General features: G+C 41.0%; 1 protein-coding gene across 1 annotated transcript in view; it reads right to left on the bottom strand.

Annotated features, from left to right (window-relative positions):
* LOC311204410 (DNA mismatch repair protein Msh3-like) overlaps positions 1-15,805 on the bottom strand; it is a gene marked incomplete at its 5' end in the record, with an annotated part of 43,917 nt that extends 28,112 nt beyond the window's left edge. Inside the window, 7 exons of the mRNA XM_084280840.1 lie at positions 618-732; positions 4,234-4,341; positions 6,008-6,124; positions 7,376-7,440; positions 10,762-10,930; positions 12,965-13,152; positions 15,671-15,805. Coding sequence (XP_084136966.1) covers positions 618-732; positions 4,234-4,341; positions 6,008-6,124; positions 7,376-7,440; positions 10,762-10,930; positions 12,965-13,152; positions 15,671-15,805 — 897 coding nt within the window. The remainder of the gene's footprint in view (positions 1-617; positions 733-4,233; positions 4,342-6,007; positions 6,125-7,375; positions 7,441-10,761; positions 10,931-12,964; positions 13,153-15,670) is intronic.
* Between the last annotated feature and the right edge of the window lie 4,668 nt (positions 15,806-20,473).

Raw genomic sequence — 20,473 nt, 5'->3', positions numbered from 1 at the left:
AGCTCCAAATCTGCTCTGTCAGATTAAAAAAGGCTGCATGAAATCAATACCTCCAGAAAGAAAGGAAAACACATAGTAAAGTAATACCACCAAAAATGATCTGAGCTATCTTAGAACTGTCTTGGAAAGTGAGCCTGTAAGACATGGAAACATTTGTTGTGCATTTGAACATTAAAAAGTTCCACTAATCTCACATAAAGTTATGACAAAATGTAGACTTCTTCTGATAACACTGGTAAAACCCCTGGAATTATTAATTTGTTTTTCAAAAAGAGCCACTTTAAACTTTTATTTTCCTAGTTTTGAGATCATCTGTTTTAGCTTAGGAAGGGATTGGTTGGACTTGATGATCTTCAAAGGTCTTTTGCAACCCTGTGATCCTGTGATCTTTCTTAATGCCGTGAAAAGCGAACAACGTTGTAAAGAGAGTGTCTGGCTGCTAGATAGCAGAAAAAGGACACAACAGATGTGATCACATCTAGCCATATCTCTCTGAAATGTAACCAAGCAGAAAGCTGTATGATTAAATTATTTATTTTAACTTCGTGGCCAGGATGCAGATGCCAAATTCCCCCCCTTGGATGATGCTGAAGCTCAAACCATTTCTCAGTACTTACTGAAAGGTTAGTGGTATTTGGAACATACTGATCCTGTTCTCCCAGTAGCACATCAATCACAGGGTGCCTCCCATTTTTTATAATTATTTCTCGACGATTATCTTGCACAGTTGGTCTGCAGAAAGGAAGAGACATTAATTTCAACATTCATTGTAACTGATTACTTAGAAGTACTGCAGCTAAAGCCTGAAGAAGGGTAGGAAAAAAATAGAAATGACAAAAATTAATTAATGCTGTCAAATATTTCTAAGGACTTCCCTGGTTTCATTCAGTGATAAAAAAGTATTAGCAGATTGGGTAACAAAATTTTAGAATTCTTCATTTTTCCACTCCCTAGGGAATGTTTTCGTTTGTTTAGTTGTATTCTAAAGGAATACTAGGAACTACAAAATGAACAAGCAGTAGCAAAAATACGCAAACTGGAGGGGACTGCTTTCTTCCCACCACTACAGTGGCTTCTGCAAGTGCCACCTTTTGCAGACACATTTCATACTCTCAGAATGATCTTGCTGAACTAGTCCAACCTGCTACTGCATTAAACCCTAACTAGTGTGGGGAGTGGAAAAATAATTGTCCAACTTTGTATATTATGACTGATAACACATTAAATGATATAAATCAAAGAGTACAGTATGACAGAGCTGTAACTCTCCTATAAACATTAGCAGCTCTCATAATGTGACAGCAACTCCCAAACATATGAGTCATCAAACCATAACAGTCTATAGAAAGAGCTTACTATTTAAGTTGACATACTGAAATGACAGTACCTTTTCAGAGATTAGTATGCAAACCAGATCAATACTACTTACTTTCTTCTCTCATCTCCAAACCATGTAAAAAGTTTTGCCTTTAATGCTTCCACCTTAGCTACAAATTTATCTATGTGTCTAGTCATACATGTGTAATTCCACGTTATACATCTTCACATCAACAAAGTTCTACCTCCAAGAGCTGTGTGCTCTTCACAGAGAGAAAAATGCAAAAGAAGCATGTTCCACTAAATTATGACTGTGATTTCCTTTTGTTCTCTTGCAACTTAAATTTACTTTTTCATTGCAAACTGAAGTGCAGCATTCAATGGAGAGGTAAATGTGGTGTCATGTCTCAGCAACATTTTGTTACACAAGAAGTATAATCACTCTGAAATAAGAGCAGTAATTTAGGAAAGTGACGACAGCTGAGTAAAAGAGTAATACTGGAATAAAGACACATATTTTTTTTACTGGAAATTAACTAACACTTTGGATGGACTTTAGAGGGGAGGGAAGAAAAGACGCGAGGAGCGTGATTTTTCCTGAGTGGAAGAATGATGATGCAATTTGAAAAGAACATGGAGATAAAATAAATGACATATTAGGAGCACAATGCACTGGAGAAAGAGGTGCAAGTTAAGAATGGTGTGGGTTGGTTTCTTTTTAGCACGAAGATATTTCCAGCAGTTGAATAGCTGAGATTAAACCAATATGGACAGAGTCTTAGGCCTTTGGGATAAAGAAAGGAAATGTCACCCTCCATTTGATGAACTGGTAAGCTGTTTGGAGCTGTAATATGATAGTCCTAAAAGGGAGAACATCCCTAGAAGCACTTCCTTCTGGATTTCTCCACTTTGCATTCAGAAGAGAGGCATAACAGCTGAATGATCCATTTGCCATTTTATAATTCTGCCCTCTACTTTGGGCATAATTGTCTTTATCCTAACTGCTCAAGCCTCCATACACGTAACTGTGAAATATGATGTGAGTTTCAGATGCCATGAGCCTTGCTGACTCTGCCTATTCTGGTTTCACACAATGGGGCTTGCAGAGGCAGGCCCTCAGCCACAGTCATTTAAAAGTTCTTCCCTGTCCCAGTTAGACAATCACATGTCATGCAGTAAGAGAGAACTGGGGGACGGGGGTGGAAATTGCTCTGGAATGTATAACGTCCTTTATTCATGCATCTTTTCAATGGTGCTCCTTAAACAAACTCACTGCTTGCAGAATGGATACTCAAACTTCAGATGATGATCTCTGGGCTACCTACACCAGTTAGGCATCTAACTTTGTGTCCTGGGAGCCCAATGCCTTACATTGTCCATGTCAGGGTTGAGTCTCCCAAAGCAGGGTTCCAGAGACAGGTTGAAACTCCAAGATATGCTTACTACTCTCCAACAACCATGTGGAGCACCAGTGCTCCCAACCTCACAACTTGTTTACCTGCCTCAGGTAGGATGATATGAAACAATCCTCAATCAAAAAAACATTCTCCCGAAATACTCGAGTTGGTTAATATGGATGTCCCGTCTTTCCTTCAGTAGTCCTCCAAAATTAATTATTGACACCTTCCCTGCAGCTGAAGTTTCACTGAGAAGTCTCCTTCCTGCCAGTTTATAAGCTCTAAGCCACTCTTTAAAATTCAGTGAATTATTTAAACACTGCACAGTGAATTAATAAAATTTCAGTTTGTTTTCTCATCTCAGTATACAGAATAAACGAGCAATTACTTTTAAAGAGATTTTGATTAGCAGCAGGCATGATCAAGAATCCAGAAGTGATCAATACTGTCTTTAATGCTGTATAAATGCAGAAGGATATCTAAGTGGATTTCCCTTTATCCACACACATTTAATACATGATTTGCTGTTATTTCCACGGGTCACAAATGTTACCAATTCATATGGTTATACATAAGCAATTGCCCAATTACTTGCAATGTAGCCCCACAATGACATTTAAAAACCACACAGCACTTTTCAAAAAAAGAGTATGTGGACTGTATGGAAGAAGGAATGGCTGAGGACTGGAAACAGATAGCCCTCACAAGGGTGTTCACAGTAAGCCTCAGAAACAGTAAATGCCAATCTCTAGGACAGCACTCAGCAAGCTGAAGCAGTGGTTCAGCGAGCGTCGAGTCTCTCTGGGGACACAGACCTCGTGATATAGAAGAAAACACACCAATAAGACTGACTATCTCTGTGTAGGTGCAAGGGATGTGGGTTTGCGAGGGGGAGGAAGACCCAAGTTGCAGATTGTACACACTCAGGAGCCAGCTCTGGACCAATCTCTGAGGCAGAAAGCCTTAAGGGTTCATGCTTCCTCATGGCAGAATGCAGCAGGCTGTGGTGCCTGGTGTGCACGTGTGGGTCTTGCACAGAGGGAAGGGCACAGCTCATCAGATTTAACACACATTCCTAGGTAAGGCACCATCCCTGCTCTGGAAGCTGGCTCTAATTACCTATTATTTACCTGAAATACATCTTTGAAACATACCTCATACACCTTAAAATCTTAGGTATTATACACTATAAAGTCAGACTTTGATGAGGAGAAAAGAAATAGGAGGAAAAATATTTCCATGCAAAGTCCAACATATATTTATGTTTGTGAGATATCATCTACCAACCACACACAGTTTGAAAACCAGACAAACATGAGATGTCAAATTTAAACCGCAATGTTTACAGACTTGAATTAAGCCCAGAAGTGCCGCTTTGCAAAATCAGATTAAGTCGAAACTACTGCAAACAATTTCAATAATGCATTTTATCACGGTACACATATTAAAATCAAATTTATTTAAAAAGCTCTCTCATAATTCCCTATAAAATCTTACATAAAAATTAAACATTTATTACCTGCAGTAGTCTCCTTGTTTAGCCACCTGAGCCAATGAGAACAGACAGTCGATAGTTGCTAGGTGACCAATTGCTTTAGACACGGGGTGATAATGTTCACTGAAATGGCTACACCAAAACAGGGGAAAATAACAGGAGGAAGAAAAGAGGAAAAAAAAAAATCATTTCATACAGATAGGAATGTACTGTCAAAATACACCTCGTGCATGCTTCTCACAGAGCTCTCTACAGTCTCTAAATTACTCTGAATTCAAATCTCCCAGCAGTGTATTAACTTACAGTGTGAGGACACAATCTTGCTCACAGCAGACTTCGTGCTTCCCTTGTAACAGGGCATTATTTTTAAGCACAAAAAGGTGGCAAAATGAAACTCATTTAATAGCATATAAAGGGTCCACAGTTGATCCCTGCTGCCTAAATAAGGTCTCTGAAAATGCCACTGTTTATCACAGTGGCAGCTGAATCGCAACTGCCAATTCACTTCAGCTGTAAGTTACAGTCAAATAACCCCCCCCTCCAAACAATAAAAAAAAACCCTCAAACCCCGAAGTGCCTGAATACAGGATTTGTCTACAATATCAATAAAATATGGTAAGTACAATAGAAAATTCAAGAATTCACCTTCCATTTATGGTACCGATGCCCCTAGTACAACAATAACATTACCAGGAGAAAGCAGAGTTCATTCTTTTAGTACTGTAGAATTTATTTCTCTCCACTCCTAGCCTCAAAGATACAATTGGGGAATATAAAGCAAGTAAGGGAGCAAAAATGAATAAATAAATAAATGGAGGGCTGGGGAAGATCACTCTCTACACATCTTTCCTTGCTGTACGCTGCTATCATATGACACTATTGAAATCATCAAAGTGAACATGAAAAGCAGCAGATCTAAGTAAAGAAAGGTCTACTAAAACTTATATGGCTAATATAGTAACAAAAAAAATAATGTAACTATTTTTATGGTATTGCAAAGGCAATACATCTGGAAGAGTGAATTGGAATTTCAGTTTCTAATAAAGTTTACAGAACCTCTGGGTTCCTACCAAGAGGCAAAACTTGGCATCAGTTACATCCAGTGAGGCAATTTCAGAAGGAAGTTTTTGTGGTATGGAAAAAAGCACAAGTGAGTTAATTATTATTGCAAGAATTGAGGGATAATTTCAGTGTGCTAGTAATTCCTGGAAGTAAAGCAGTGATTTATAACCTGACACCTGAAAATTAAAGGTGTTCAGAAGTTTGAGAAATATATTTTAAACTTAACATACACAGGTCTATGGGGCCAGATGGGATCCATCCCAGGGTGCTGAAGGAGCTAGCAGAAGTGCTCACCAGGCCGCTTTCCATACAGGGGTAGGGAGAATCACACTCACACAAGCAACTGCCCAAACACCCTGAACATTCCTAACTGAAAAACTGTAACACTGCAATTGTTGTATAATAAATTCTATTCTCATCTCAGTTACACTGTACTAGATTCCGTTTCACTCAATTTTCAAATTTTGAGAGCCACTGTATATATTTAATAGTGTGCTGTCATCAGAATTTTAAAATCTAGAGACATCACTGCTGCCTTCAGGACTTAGTGTGTAAAGGTCTCGCTTTCAAATGCTTTATGTTGAAGAACAGTATTTTACCATGGGCAGCATAACTGAGTTATCAACTGCGTTTTTTCCTTTGGTTGTTTTTTTTTTGTTAAGATAAAACTCTTTCTTCTTCTGTTCTTACAGCAATAAATAAAATAATAAAAAATGAGTCTATTTTGTCAACTCACTCTAAAAAGTTTAGCCATTCAGCGTTGCAGTCAAGGACTAGCTGCTCCCGGAGCTGATTCAGATGTTTGTCATTTTCTATAACAAACGGCGAGTGGAAACGGCTGACAGCTTTTGTGCTGGAAAACAGAGAGAAGCCAAATAGGAAATCAAGGTTACTAAGCAATCAGTTACACCATCTACATGCAAAATTGGACTAGTTTTCTAACTCACTCTGAGCCTTGAAAATGCACGGTAAAAAAGCCAGTTCTTTTATTGTGGTACCAAACTCTATTGATACCAGTGATCTTCACTGTGAATAAAGTGATTGGCTACTGTACTGCTGCCCATTCTGAAGGCTGCATTTTTCACAATGTATTATGTATCACTGAAGCTTATATATCTCACAAAATTCTCTTCAGCAACAGGCTTCACAAAGATGATTTTTCTTTGACTGGCTGCATATACAACAACCTCCAACAAAAAAATTTCTACTTTAAAGCTGAAACTTCACAATAAACCTGGAATAAACTTAGTAAATACAGACTGTATTGCATGGATACTAGTTTCCATTTAAGGCACTTGCTCTTTATTTATGTATTTCCATTAAGGACTCATGTTGGCATTCCCAGGCATTCTTTTACAATATCCAGAATAGCTGTATTTTTCCTTCATCGCCTTAATTCTGTCTACTCTGTGCACTTCAATATCGAATTCTTGCATAAGTGAATAGAACATCGCTTCAGAGTTCACCTTTATTATGCCTACTTCTGATGAGACATGGCTCTGTGTACACATCATAACATAAGGTATTCTACCTGTTTAAATAATAAATGATCTTCCAGTTCACCTCTGTTTCATGTACTGGAAAAAGTATCTAAACTATCTAAAATCATGCTTACACAACACTAAGTAACAAAGCAAGCAAAGCTTGTTTGTATGAACAAATAAAATTAAAACATTTTTAATACACTAAGTCTTAGATACTGAGATATTTTGCACAGCTACTTTTACCTTTCTGAATAAAGTAAGAACAACTAAAATTTTATGAAAAATGTATATCTACAATCTACAGGCACAACTGAATCAAAACCGTAATTTTCATGCCAATACATCTGCTTTGAAACATTAAGTACTATTTAAAAATAAACACTTTTAAAAGTTCCGGTTTTTCAGCTTGGTCTTGTTTGGTTTTAAGCAAAACTTACTATGGCAATAAATCAATGTAACCATTTTCATTGGTTGCTTTTAGTTTAAAGAAACCCCAAACCACAAACACACATGGAGCTGTGACAATGTGTATCTAATTAACTGTAAAACCAAAATGGCCCATACTATATTTTTTTCCTTATATATTAAAATACAGCAAACTTTAAAGACATTTTACATACCTACTAACCATAACCCAGTCAGATGGAACGGATGATTTATTGGAATTCTTGACTTCTATCATAAACTAAACAAACAGAAATATAATATTACACATCATGGGAAGTTAAGAAGACTACAGAAGCATAACCATAATGAAATCAAGAAATCTGCAAGCATCAGACGAAACCCATACTCATCCTGAAGAGACTGAGCAGACCAGAAGCTAATGTTCTTTCTTCCCTAAAAAGGAGGGTAATCACGTACATTTGCTGCCAATAGAGCAACTTCTACCCTGAGCTGTTCTTTTGCTCTGCCATGTTCCTGCCTCATCTTTGCCCTTTTGCTCCTCCATCTACTAAAATGTTCTGCTCACCTCCCTCTTACCAAGCCAAACCCAGACTAAAGCTAGTTAAGACTTACCTGATCCTGACTGGGCCTCGCAGAGAATTCAGCATTTACACAGACTCTACACTATACACAAGCTGTACTCAGGCTGTTTCACAGAATCACATAATGATCAGGGTTGGAAGGGGCCTTTGAAGATCATCTAGTCCAACCCCCCTGCCAGAGCAGGGTCACCTTGAGCAGGTTGCACAGGACACAGTCCAGGCAGGTTTTGAATGTCTCCAGAGATGGAGACTCCACAACCTCTCTAGGCAGCCCTGGCCCTGAGCTCTGCCACCCCCACAGTAAAGAAGTTCCTCCTCATGTTTAGCTGGAACTTCCTATATTTCACTTTGTACCCATTGCCTCTGTCCTGTTGCAGGGCATCACTGTCAAAAGACTGACCCTGTTCTCCTGACACCCAGCCTACAAGTATTTAAAAGGACTGGTAAGATCCTCCCTCAGTCTCACCTAGGCTAAAGAGTCCCAAGTCCCTCAGCCTTACGAGTAAGATGTGCTTTCCTGCCCAGGGATCAGTGATTCCTATTGAGCCATATTTACCTACAGTATTTCACAGACAAGAGCTCAAAACCTCAAATGCTAGCACTGCATGTACAGTACCTTCCTTCACGTTTGGATCAATTGGAGTTCAGAAATGGAAAGAACAGAGGAAACCAGCAGTAATGGCAAGAAGCTTAGTACAGTGAAATTTACATTACGTCTTTCCTGCAGTATTTTATACAATTCATGTCAGTTATTTTTATAACACCAGCCTGAGGTTCTAGACGTCAAAGAATAAAAAACACAGATGGAAAATTAATTTCCAGCAGAGATTAGATTAGCCCAGTATCTGATCACCTTTACAGAAATGCCCAAGACTCATCTGACAAAGCTCTTACATTACAGTTAGTATGATTTAGATAAAACCTTCCACACCTCACCAGAATACCCAGCAATCACCTTAGACTACAAACAAGAAGAATAACCCTAACATGAGCACACTCCAGAATGGACAGACTACACTAGTTCTTAATTTACCTAAAACACCTTGAAAATAATCGGTACCTCTGAAACCCTGAAGTTGCATAATACACAAGACAAAGATTTGAAAATGAATCAACTGCTGCTGCTACTAGTAGTGTTGCTGATGTGCTAGTATTGCATTTTTTTCTTGAATTTTAGCTCAAAACAATTAAGCAAGCTGTGTTCATGAAGAGTAGTCAGAAAACAAGACCATATTTGTGTCTATGCTAGACGACTAACTGAACTCAGAACAGTTACACAGCCAGTTCAATTGCCTGGTGTGTTTGTGTGGCTAGCAAGAAATAAGTAGAGAGGTTGCAATCTTCTTCAAAACAACAAAAACATTTCCTTTTTTACCCTTTAATTCTTAGGCCTATTATATAAATATGTGCAGTATTAAATAAACTGGGCCTGAAGCACTGCTTATCAGGAAGCAAACTTTTCCCAAATGTAGCAATTTCTCTCTAAATCCTGCCTGAAAAGAATAGCAATGCTATCACTATCTGGACAGCTTTCTGTCCTGTTTAGTGATGCTATTAGTTACATTAGAGGTCTGGAAATGAAAGATAAGATAGATATGGATGTAACCTCATATTTTTGAAAAGGTGTATGTCAAGTGGATCTTCACAAATTTAAGTTAATAAACTGTGGGCTGACTGCATTCATAAGAGTGTGTTTGGAGGGCACACATGCAGGAGCAAAGAATCTGAGTGCCTCCCTGACAGAACGTCTGTTCTCTGAATGTGTTCAGAGTGGGAAGATAAAGAGAACAGATTTCCTGGCAGCTTCTTTTTCTTCCAGAACCAGCAAACCATAAACCTACTTCTGACCAGTCCTGTTGCAAAGAAGTGCTTGAACACAACATCTATCAGAGTGCTAGAGTGCTACAACAGCACAAGTTCTGAGGAAGGCTGAGCTTAACTCAGACTCGTGTCTATGCTTTGCTCCTCCCCTTCAATTCCCTTTCCTCACTGACCCTCTTCTCTAACCCTTCCTCTTTTGTGTCTTTTGATGTCTGCAATACACTCATACCAGATGTAATTAAATGACAGATAGCTTTAACTTGTGCAGCTCCATTAATGAATTTCCCAAGATAGAGCTCTTTGCCTGCAATGGTTTCTGAGCTGTCTGCTGCTACAAGGGGCCCCTCTAAAACAGGCATAGTTAACTGGTGGTTTCTGAAACTCTCCAGTTCAGACCTGGCTACTTTCTTGATACTCTCCTCTTTCATCAACTCTTCCCTCTTTCACACACATGTCATCATCCAACTCTTAAGCCAGTATTTCAGAGAAATCCTTCAAATCCTGGCTCTTTCCTTCCTCATGCAATACCGAAATGCACTCTTCCACATTTCCTCTTGGACTTAGCATCTTAGCTGACATCCTCCCCGACTCTCCTGCCACATGTTTGTTCTTCTGAACCTCAGTAGCAAAAGAAATATCCACCCAAGGTCTTTATCAAGTGATACTCTAACTCATCCCTTCTCCCATCCCCTCTCAGCATTGTCTATTTGCTCCCTGCTGCATCTCTTGGGTCTTTCTCAGCGTCCCAGGTCCTCAGTGGGACGGTGATCTGCTTCCAGCTTCATACCACACTGTCCTCACTGATTCATCTCTTTTACTCTCAACCCTCATTCAGTTGCCAAGCTAATTTCTTTTCCCAACTTTCTGTGGAGTTTTCCCCAGGTCTCCCACTCTCAGTTCCAGCGCAATGCTGAACAGTGGTATCTCACTGATACTTTCAATTCAATACACAAGAAAGCAAAGCATTACTGAAACAAATTTGACTGCAGTAATGTGGTTTTATTATTTAAATCACCAAAGAAATTGACTTAAATAAAGTGACACTGTCAAAAACCTGTTTTTTGAAGTTGTGCAAATATAGGCAAATGACCTGATCAAGTACCATACTAAATGAAGAGAGTTCTAGTTAAGCCTAGCTTTTAAGCTATTTTCTAGACAAGCAAGGGAACAGCCATCCATAATAGACACCATATTACCTCTTGACCAGAAACTGTAACATACTCGGCAGAAGGATTCTTGATCTGTTTACGAATGTCTACCAGATGCAACTGGATTTTAGAAAGCACATCCGAGATCTCCTCTTTTTTCTTTCTGATGACAGGGAAGTCCGTAAGGTCCTTGAACAATTGGGTTTTATCTCCAGTCCTATCCATAAGAAGCAAAAGATATAGTAATGGTAAAACCAAAAGACACACTCCCCAATTCTACTGGCTGTGTCCATATTTTTATTTGTTATTCTCACTTAATACTAGCTTCATTCCTCTCTCAGTAAGTTTTTTCTGTTATTTGTTCATAGTACAGCACATTTACCAAAAGCTGCTATGCACAGTATATAAACACAAAGGCATTTAAACACTGATAGTCCTTTCCCCATTGTATTAAAAAACCCATCTATTGCTATTGCTTTCTACTCGTCTACATTATATTTGCCCTTCTATGCCAAACCCTGCTGACTTGGATTTCTGTCATCTCTCAGTGTGCATCCTGCGGCTTTATGCTTGTTTTCCCTTAGTCAAGTAAAGCAAGAAAAGGAATCACAAGACAGATCATTCCCTTCTGGCTCAATCCAGAATTTCAGAATACAACTGTTGTCCCAACATGGAGGATCCCAAGTACAGACAACCCCTTTTACCATGATCAAAAGTGAAGCTCTAGATAATTTCTGCATAACAGGAACACAGATTTTTTTGCATATTTAGAATTTGTCCAAATTTGGACAGATTTTAATGAGGATTACAAAGAAAAAAAACATCCTATAAAGTTCTCATCAAAGCAGAATATCACCAGGAGTTTTTCAGAGTACCTTGCTTCTTTTCTAAAGAAATGATTAACCAGAGCAGTTTTTAATACATGCAAAAAATCTGCTCTTTTCTAGTCTTAATGTCAGAAAATGACAAAATAGTTTTGGCTGCAATATCTCAGCTCAGGATTGAAACCTGAAATAACATCATTCAAATATTTAAAACTGGAAGCCGAACAAACTATTAAAAATATTGTTGTCATCAAAAGTAACAAAAATTTAAGTTGTCCTAATAACTATCAGGCAAACAACAAAAAGTAGTACAAACAGGCCTAAATGAACTGAAGTATACATTTGTACTTTAGAGCAAATACAAAACTGTACCATTTAATTAGATAATTACCTTGAAATCTAATATTTGGAGAACAAATAGTTAGCAAACTGAAAGTACTAAAACACAAAAATAATAGAAAGTCTCATTTTCTACTTATATCAATACCCCTTTTGCTTGAGAATGAAACTACAGATGGAGCCAGTGACCATACAGGTAACGCAAAGCTGGACTTTGATTTTGCATTACACAGGATTATTATATAAGTGACAGTAAAGATGCCATTTGTAAATACAGTACTAATTTTTAGAAATGATTTTGTGCTAATTAGACTTGTTTCCATGGGAATGGAAAGGATAAAATGATCGGTAGTAGCCAGCAGCTGATTGTGAAGACTGTCACTATGTGATGTACACCAAAAATTCAAAACCTGACAGTTTAAAAACCCCAACATAAAACCCAACATCTCAAACTCCCCTTAACCCTTAATCTCAAACTCCTCCCTGGAGCAAAGGGCCACTTTTGAAAACTATTACAGGATTTACCTGCACTATACAACTAACACAATGCAATATACACATGCACGTGCAAGCATGCATGTAGCTGTCAACTGCATATTCTCTGTTGTTAGTGAGCATATAAATGTATTTTTAAGAAGGATGGTGGGACATGCAAAGCTTTGAAAAATTTTCACAAACAATAGTAGAAGCCACATTCCTGACTGCAAAGCAGCCACTTTGCTAAAGGTCAAGTCTCACTTCAAAAGAAATAGCTTAAAAACAAAGTATTTCATACATTGTTAAACAATTTAACATGAGCAAAACACATTTTGCTATAAATTCATTCCCCCAAAGAGCCAAGAAACTAAAAAACTCTTCAACCTGAGGCAGATATCCACTAGGCAAAATATTTGCTTGCCTGGTTTAGGGGAAGGGTATGAGCTGTAGAAAAGCACAATCTCTGCTTAACTATAAGCAACCTGTACATATATAAAATCAAAAATATAAACCTAGGGTATATTAAAATAAGATGTGTAATTCACATAACTGAATACATGTAGTCAGCAAGCCCACAAGGCACAGAAGACTAATCTATTTTCTCTACTTACTTGGCTGCTTCTTCATTAAGGATCTTTAAATAATGTTTTACTGGGGAGAGAAGTTCTGGGATTTCCAAAAGCACATTTTGTAATAGTGGAGTTTTCACTTGAGAATGTATGACTGGAACAAGAGCTTGAATTTCCAAATCCAGACGGGACAGGGTGCTGAGTATCAAGAAAAACTCTTGGGTTGAGCACTGAGAAAGAAGGCAATATGTAAACCATTACAGTGTATTTTCATTTAATCCTACATAGTTGGGGTTTTTTTGCATTCGGAAAATGACATAAAATACAGTTTAAATGAATTAACTGTAACACAGTTGCATAATCATCACATTCAAAAGGTTAATAAAGCATACTAATTGTTTTAACCATTGTTGTCAACAAACAGTTGAGAGCTGATGTACATTACACTTTTTGCTGGATGGTGGTCTGTAGCACATATGCAGTACACAAATAGCTGAAAAATGGACTAATTATGTCCAAGAATCAAAAACGCAGGCTGAGAAACTTTATGAGTACCACAACTTCTCCATATGGATTTCTGCATCTATGTGCTGTTATCTGAATCCCCAGGCTGCTGTTTTGGCAAGAGGGGGTTTGGAAAGACAAGGTCAGGCACTAAGAGGCAGAGTCTTGGAATAAGAACACAGAAAATAAAAGAAAAAAAAACCCACAGAAAGAGAAAACCAGCAGTCATTGCTTAAAGTGCTTGTAGCTATTGCCAGTTTCAGCCTCTGTCAGGTCACTCCTAGGTCTATGTAATAAGAACACACTAACCTGGACTTTGCCTTTCATCCTCAATTGGTAGAAAGAGATTGTTCTACCTATGTCAGACAGTTAGCCAGGTACCACAGAAGAGGAATCTTCCAGATTTCAGCCAATACCACACAGCACTTTCAGAGCTTGCTTCATGATATCCACAGAGCAGGAGCATATTGGTTCCCTGTCCTGGTTTTGGTCAGGATGGAGTTAATTTCATTTGTAACAGCAGATGAATGCTGTGTTTGAGAGTAAGATGGGAGTAGTGCTGATAACACCCTGATGTTTCTAGTTGCTGTCAGACAGTCAAGGACATTCTCAGCTCTTCATGAGAAAGGAGGGGCGAAGCCAGGACAGGTGACCGAACTGACCAAAGAGAGTATTCCACGCCAGTTACGTCCTGCCCAGGATATCGGGGGCTGACGGGAGGAAGAACGGGGGCGGCTCCGGGATGCGCGGTTCGTGGGGGACGGTCGGGTTCTGGGACGGCTCTGGGTGGCACGGCCTGAGCTGTGGGTTCGGTGAGAAACTGCATTGTGTATCAACAGCTTCATGTATTTTTGCTCTTTTATTACATTGTTATATTGTATCTTTCTGTTATCTTAGTAAACTATCCTTATCCCAACCCACGGGCCTCTTAATTTCTTGATCTTGGGGTTATTTGCCCCTTCCTCTTCCTTTTCCCTTCCCTTACTTCTCACCCCCCCCCTCCCCTTCCCTTTCACCTGCTCTTTTCCTTTAAGGAGCAGGCAGCTGCGTGGATCTTGGCCCTCAGCCGGGTGAAACCACGACACAGGTCTATTAATTGGAAAAATTCACTCTGGGATTCGCTTGTGTTCTTTGTTTTGATGGGTAAACACCCAGTTCCACTGCCTTTTTTTGTGCTCCCATGAAACACAGGCACTGCTTTCACAAGACCTATCAAAAATAAGGTATTGTTTTCATGCAGGTTTTTCAATAGTCCTCTTTAGAATAAAGATAAATGGGTAGATTAGGCAGATTGAAGAAGATGACAAAAGACCAAGGCATCAGTCTGGTGCAGTATATATGCTACAGCTTGATATGGACTGATTCTGAAGTGGTGTTCATCACAAAGCTCTTCAAGTCTGCTCAAGTTGTGGATGCTTAATCAATCCTTTTGATTAAGCCTACAAATAGCTCCCAAATTACATTTTGCCTTATTTTCCAAAGCACTTGATATTTCCCTATTGCTCTGATGTCACGGAGTGGAACAGCAGTCTCTGGTTGCTCTGTTGACGTAAAAGGAGGGATCAACAACACTTGAGAAAGTGTCTTGGAAGTCAAAATCCTGAACATTACAAATTCTTCTTTAGAGCGCCAGACCTTACCTCTTCAGTTAGGACTCCTCTAGGACTGTTTGAGCCCTGTTTCTCTCTTCCTTAGTTCTCCAAGGAAATTTCCTGCCCAACCAGAAAACCTAATCTTAATATTCCCAGGATTGACAGGGGTGGAAGAGAAATGTAGGGGGGGGGGGGGGGGGGCAACCTGCAGAGGTGGCTTCTGCAAGAAGCTGCTAGAAGCTTCCCCTAGGCCCAAGAGTGTCAACACCAGCTGGGCTCAAGGACAGACCCACCACTGAACAAGGGAGAGCTTTCCCTGCAGTCCATGGTGGACCATGGTGAGACAGGCTGCCCCCCCCTGCAGCCCGTGGAAGATGATGGGGAGTAAAGATTCCACCTCAAGCCTGTGGAGGACCCTATGCGGAGACATATGAAGGAGGCTGTGACCCCATGAGAAGCCCGTGCTGGAGCAAGATCCTGGCAGGACCTGCAGCCCACGGAGAGAGGCGACCACACTGGACCAGGTTTTCTGGCAGGACTTGTGACCCTGTTGGGGTCTGACCCTGGAGCAGTCTGGTGCTGAAGGTCTGTACCCCATGACAACCATGCTGAAGCAATTTGTGAAGAACTGTAGCCCATGGGAAGGGCTCACATTAAAGAAGTTCATGGAGAACTGTCTCCTGCGAGAGGGATCCCTTGCTAGAGCCAGGGAAGACCGTGAGGAGTCCTCCCCTTGAGGAGGAAGGAGCAACTGAGACAAGGTGTGATGAACTGACTGAACCCCCATTCCTCGCCTCCATGCCACTCAGGGGGAGGAGAGAAAAGAAATGAGGAATAAAGTTGAGCCCGGCAAGAAGGGAGGCATGGGAGGAGGTGTTTGGAATTATTTCTCCTTATCCTACTCTGTTTTCATTGGATAATAATTTTTTCCTAGTTGTCTCTGTTTTGCCTGTGACTGTAACTGCCCAACGATCTCTCCCTGTCCCTATGGTGACCCACAAGCCTTTCGTCATCTGTTCTCTCTCCTGTCCAGCTAAGGAGAGGGAGTGATAGAGCAGCTTTGGTGGGTACCTGGTCTTCAGCCAGCATCAAGCCACCACAGACAGACAGAAGGATGTCAGTGACCCCCCTTATAAGAGATTTGTCTGCTGACCTGCTTAGAGCAGCACACTGTGCCTGCATAGAGCTGGTCCCACTGACGTGTTAACAGCTACAAAGGTTGATGGGGTTGAGATGAAGGAAGAAAGGAATACATGTTTTCTGGGATGTATCTCTACAGTGGGGTCGTGGTTTAAAGAATACTACGGTAAACAGAAGCCAAACACTAACCCTCTTATTTCTCATCTCTGTAACATGAGAAGCTGGCTCCATGCAGCAGAAGTGTTCACTTGTGAGAAGCAGGCAACAGGGCTGAGAGCCCTCAGCTGTATTTGTGCATCCCAGGCAGGGAGCCAGGGCACTCACACCGAGTCAAGGTGGCAACTAACAGATCTACTGCTCTAGGCTGGAAAGACCTAGTCCTCTTCTGCAGAAACCTCACTTGCAGCTGCTATGGCAACAGGATAAGAAAGGCTGTGGAAGGGGACATATTTTTTTCCACCTGTACCGAGTCACCTGCTCCGCCACGACAAGAAAGTGAGATTGTTTCATCCTGAAGCGGGTGGGTTGTTTCTGTAGTTCGAAACAAAGCATCACAAAGCAGTTGGTGCCTATTCCAGCTGGAATCCCAGTACTCGATTTGAAATAGGGTCTGCTCACCACACCCACCGCTGCAGCACAGCCACAGCACAGAGGAACAGCGCTGCAGAAGATGATAACCGGTAATCAAGAAGCATTGCAGGCAGGCAGAGCACAGGCCACACTATTACAGGTTACAGGGCTCACAGGCTTTGCGTTAGAAAGCCTGACACTTCCTAATTAACTCCTACAAACAATCAGGCTTCATCTTGTGCTCAAGCTAAATGGCAGTTATTAAGGAGGCATCGTGCATCCTGACATCAGTGTGTACTTTTGGCGAGGCCAGTGAGAGAAATCTCCAGTTCGGTGGCCTACAGCATCCTGGGCTTCCCTTGCAGCCTTCATCTCCAAGTTCTGGCCAGCTTCTGAAGAGTGATGAGCTCAGCATCCCTGGAGTGTTGGCGCCCTGGGTGCATGCTGATATAATCACAGACACTGGGTTCCACCCTCAGCTGACTCCATCAGCTGTCACAGGAGGAAGCATGGCTGTGCCATACTATACAGGGAAGGCCTGACTATCGCTGCCTAGCAGAAAATGACGCTCCTGAGAAGATCAACACTGTTATTTTGGGAGGAGCTTTTGGTAATTACTGTAGCAGCCCAAAGAACTCAGCCATCCTCACTGAGCAAAGCACGCTCCAGAAAGCATACTGCCCCAAGGAACCAGCTCCCACAAAAGCCAAGACGAAGAGCAAGACATACAGTCACTTCGCTTTCACTGCTAAAAGTCCTATTTCTTTACCCCTCTGAGATGCCGTGGCAATTAACATGGGTAACACTTTCTAGGAAGCTACAGAAATGGAAGGCACTGTAGAAGTTCAAAGCAATATTACTATATGGCTCAGAAAATGGTGCAGTATGCTGACAGAAATTACGCAGTGTAGTGCTTAATAAACTTACAGCCAGCATCATAAAAATTCTGCCAGTCATGAACTCCTTTCACACTTGCAGACTTGTGTTGCCAAAAATTATCACCCCCCCTTGCAGATCTTACAGTACTCTACCTTCACACTCTGTAAAATGGCACCTCAGTGACATTTGGAGCCATTTTATTTATTATCTACAGTAATGAAAAATACAAATAATTGACCTTAGAATTCTTGAACTTAGTCCTGAATTAACACATTAGAAAAGCAGTAAGACGTTGTGCACACTCAGGTGAACGTGCTGACATCCAAGTGAGTAAGCCATCCATCAGTGGACTTCCCTGGCTCTAATATGTTAGAGGCAGCCTTTATTCCCCTGTACAGTTCTCTCCCTTGCTGCCTGACATCTCGCTTACACGCTGTCTTCTTGCAGAACCTGCTCTGGCAGGGGGGTTGGACACAATGATCTCTCGAGGTCCCTTCTAATCCCTACAATTCTGTGATGATCATCTGGACAATCCATCCTTACATCCCTTGTCTGGAGTGCAAAGCGACCAACACATGCCCAGGAGCTTTAAAAATAATACAGAACAGCACTAAAGCATTAGTGGACATTTGTTCCCTTGTAGCGTGGTATCAGCTCTTCCTGTTTAACAAGTAACAAGTGATGGATTTGTGCACACAACTGACTGTGGAGAATAAACATGCCACCATAACTGCCAATGGCCAGTAACGTCCAGTGGACCATTCTGAGTGGGTTGTGATTTACTTCTTGTTAGGCATAAACGATCTGTCATTGATTATCTGACCGAAACCAACATCTTGTCCACTCTGCTGTCAGCACTTTCCAAAACGAGAGCAACAGGGTCAGAAAATGATTTGTAAATAACAGAGCGAAAGCTGTTTATGTCAACAGGTCGATGGACAAATGCATAGAGACAACAGGGCCTATTGACAGATGAGTCCTAAAGAGAAGTGATTAGAATTCGTTACATGAGAGTTCCTAGTTTACTGGCTTTAACTATCTGAGACACCAGATCTCAGAAGACATTCCTCAGTAGTGTGAGCAGCACAATGTGTTTGAAGTATTGGAATGCCCATGAGCTACTGGTTTGAATCCAGGCATCAGCAAAACCTGTTGTCCCTGTACGGATGACAGGCCACATGTCAGGATGTTTACTGAACACAGAGAAGACTTGGAAAGCAGCCTCCCCTGCCAGGATGAGAACAATCTCATCTTAGCTTTTAATTTCAGGAAAAGAATTAGTCAGCAGTATGCTTAGCCAAACATCATCGTCTCAAGTCCAAACCTACCCGGATGCAATCCTGTGCAACCTGCTCTAGGAGAGCCTGCTTTGGCAGAGGGGTTAGACCAGATGATCTGCAGAGATCCCTTCCAACGCCTACCATTATGTGATGCTGTGTGTTGCCAAGCTGTGGACAAGGGTTTTTCATCCTGTGCACACCACAGATCTCTGTTCCCGTGCAATCCTTTGCCTTGTCACACCAATCTGAAAGATTGGTGCAGGCCACAAAAGCGACAGGTTCTGTCTTTCCAATTCCTTTCCCAGGCAATACCACCACTGAGAAAATCAACAGAGAGAGTGTTAGTTTTTAGTTCCCGATTCAATTGGAATACGGAGCCATAAGGCAAATTCAGCTAAGCTGTGAAATACAGGCCATGGTCAAAACAAGGGGAATAGGGGTGGGGGAGCCCCTGGTACTGCCTGACACCAAGATTGGGTTCTCTAGTCTCTACAGGTAATTTCTAATCCAAAGGCTGTTGAAACTGTGTGGCTTTCAGAGAGATCACAGTGTGTCTTCAGAGTGTGATCACAGTGTGGCTTCAGAGAGGTCACTGTGTGGCTTTCAGAGAGATCACAGCAGGGCATGGCAAGAGAGTGCTTGGCATATCCACGGGTGGGACACCCAGATTGAAAAGAGAGCTGTTGTCTGCACTGTCTTATTCAAACACCATGGGTAGATGGTGCTGACCCTACCTGAAACTAGCCAGAAGTTGAGTGACAGAGTATGAATGGTCAAACAGCATCAGTGGGGAGTACAATTCATTAGAGAGCACCAATGATGCAATTAGAGAGACACAGTAGCTATCATGATACAGACATAAATCTTTACCTGAATCCTACTGAAGGACTTAAGCATCATCCTGATGGGATTCTTCTCTTTGTGTGTGTTATAACAGAGCACTCAAGCCTTGGAACTGACTCAGAGAAAAATCATCGTGTGAAATCCACAAAGTCTAAGACCAGCCTCGTTCTTTCTTGCACTAAACATCCTTGCTTAAGGATCCTTTAAAAACACACACACAGGCACAAAGAGCTGAAAAAGTAATTTGGCAAAGGAAAGGATGAAAAGTGCTTTTTCTACACAATAATGTCTCAAGAACAAGACAGATTGATCATAATATGGGAAACATCAAAATTCTTTTGATCTATGTACAGTGCTCTTAGTCTGTGTTATGTCTTCTAAAGATGTACTGACCAAATGCCACAAGGCCTTCTCAGAAACACAGCATAGACCTAACAAATACATAAATAATCCAACATTTCTTTGACATTTATGGACTTCCCAGGGGCTCATGGAATAGGAAAGACAGGCCTCTGGAATTTTAAGCAGTGTTGCCTCGCATCCTTGAAAGTCAAAAGATGGAAGAACTTTCCGTACCCATAGTCTGAGATGTGAAAAGAATACAAGAAGCTGAAGGTGGGAAGAGAGGAAGTAGTTACTGAGCACATTCTGAAGCCAGAGATCATACAGGTACCAATCTCTCATCCAGAGAGCCCATCAGATAAACCTCATCTGCCAGAGCGGACAGGGAGTGGTGTTCCACA

Source organism: Gallinula chloropus (genome assembly GCF_964237585.1).
Source record: "Gallinula chloropus genome assembly, contig: HAP1_SCAFFOLD_322, whole genome shotgun sequence".
NCBI classification, from domain to species: Eukaryota; Metazoa; Chordata; class Aves; order Gruiformes; family Rallidae; genus Gallinula; species Gallinula chloropus.
The sequence above is the reverse complement of the archived record's forward strand: the minus strand, read 5'-3'. Positions and strand labels throughout refer to the sequence as shown.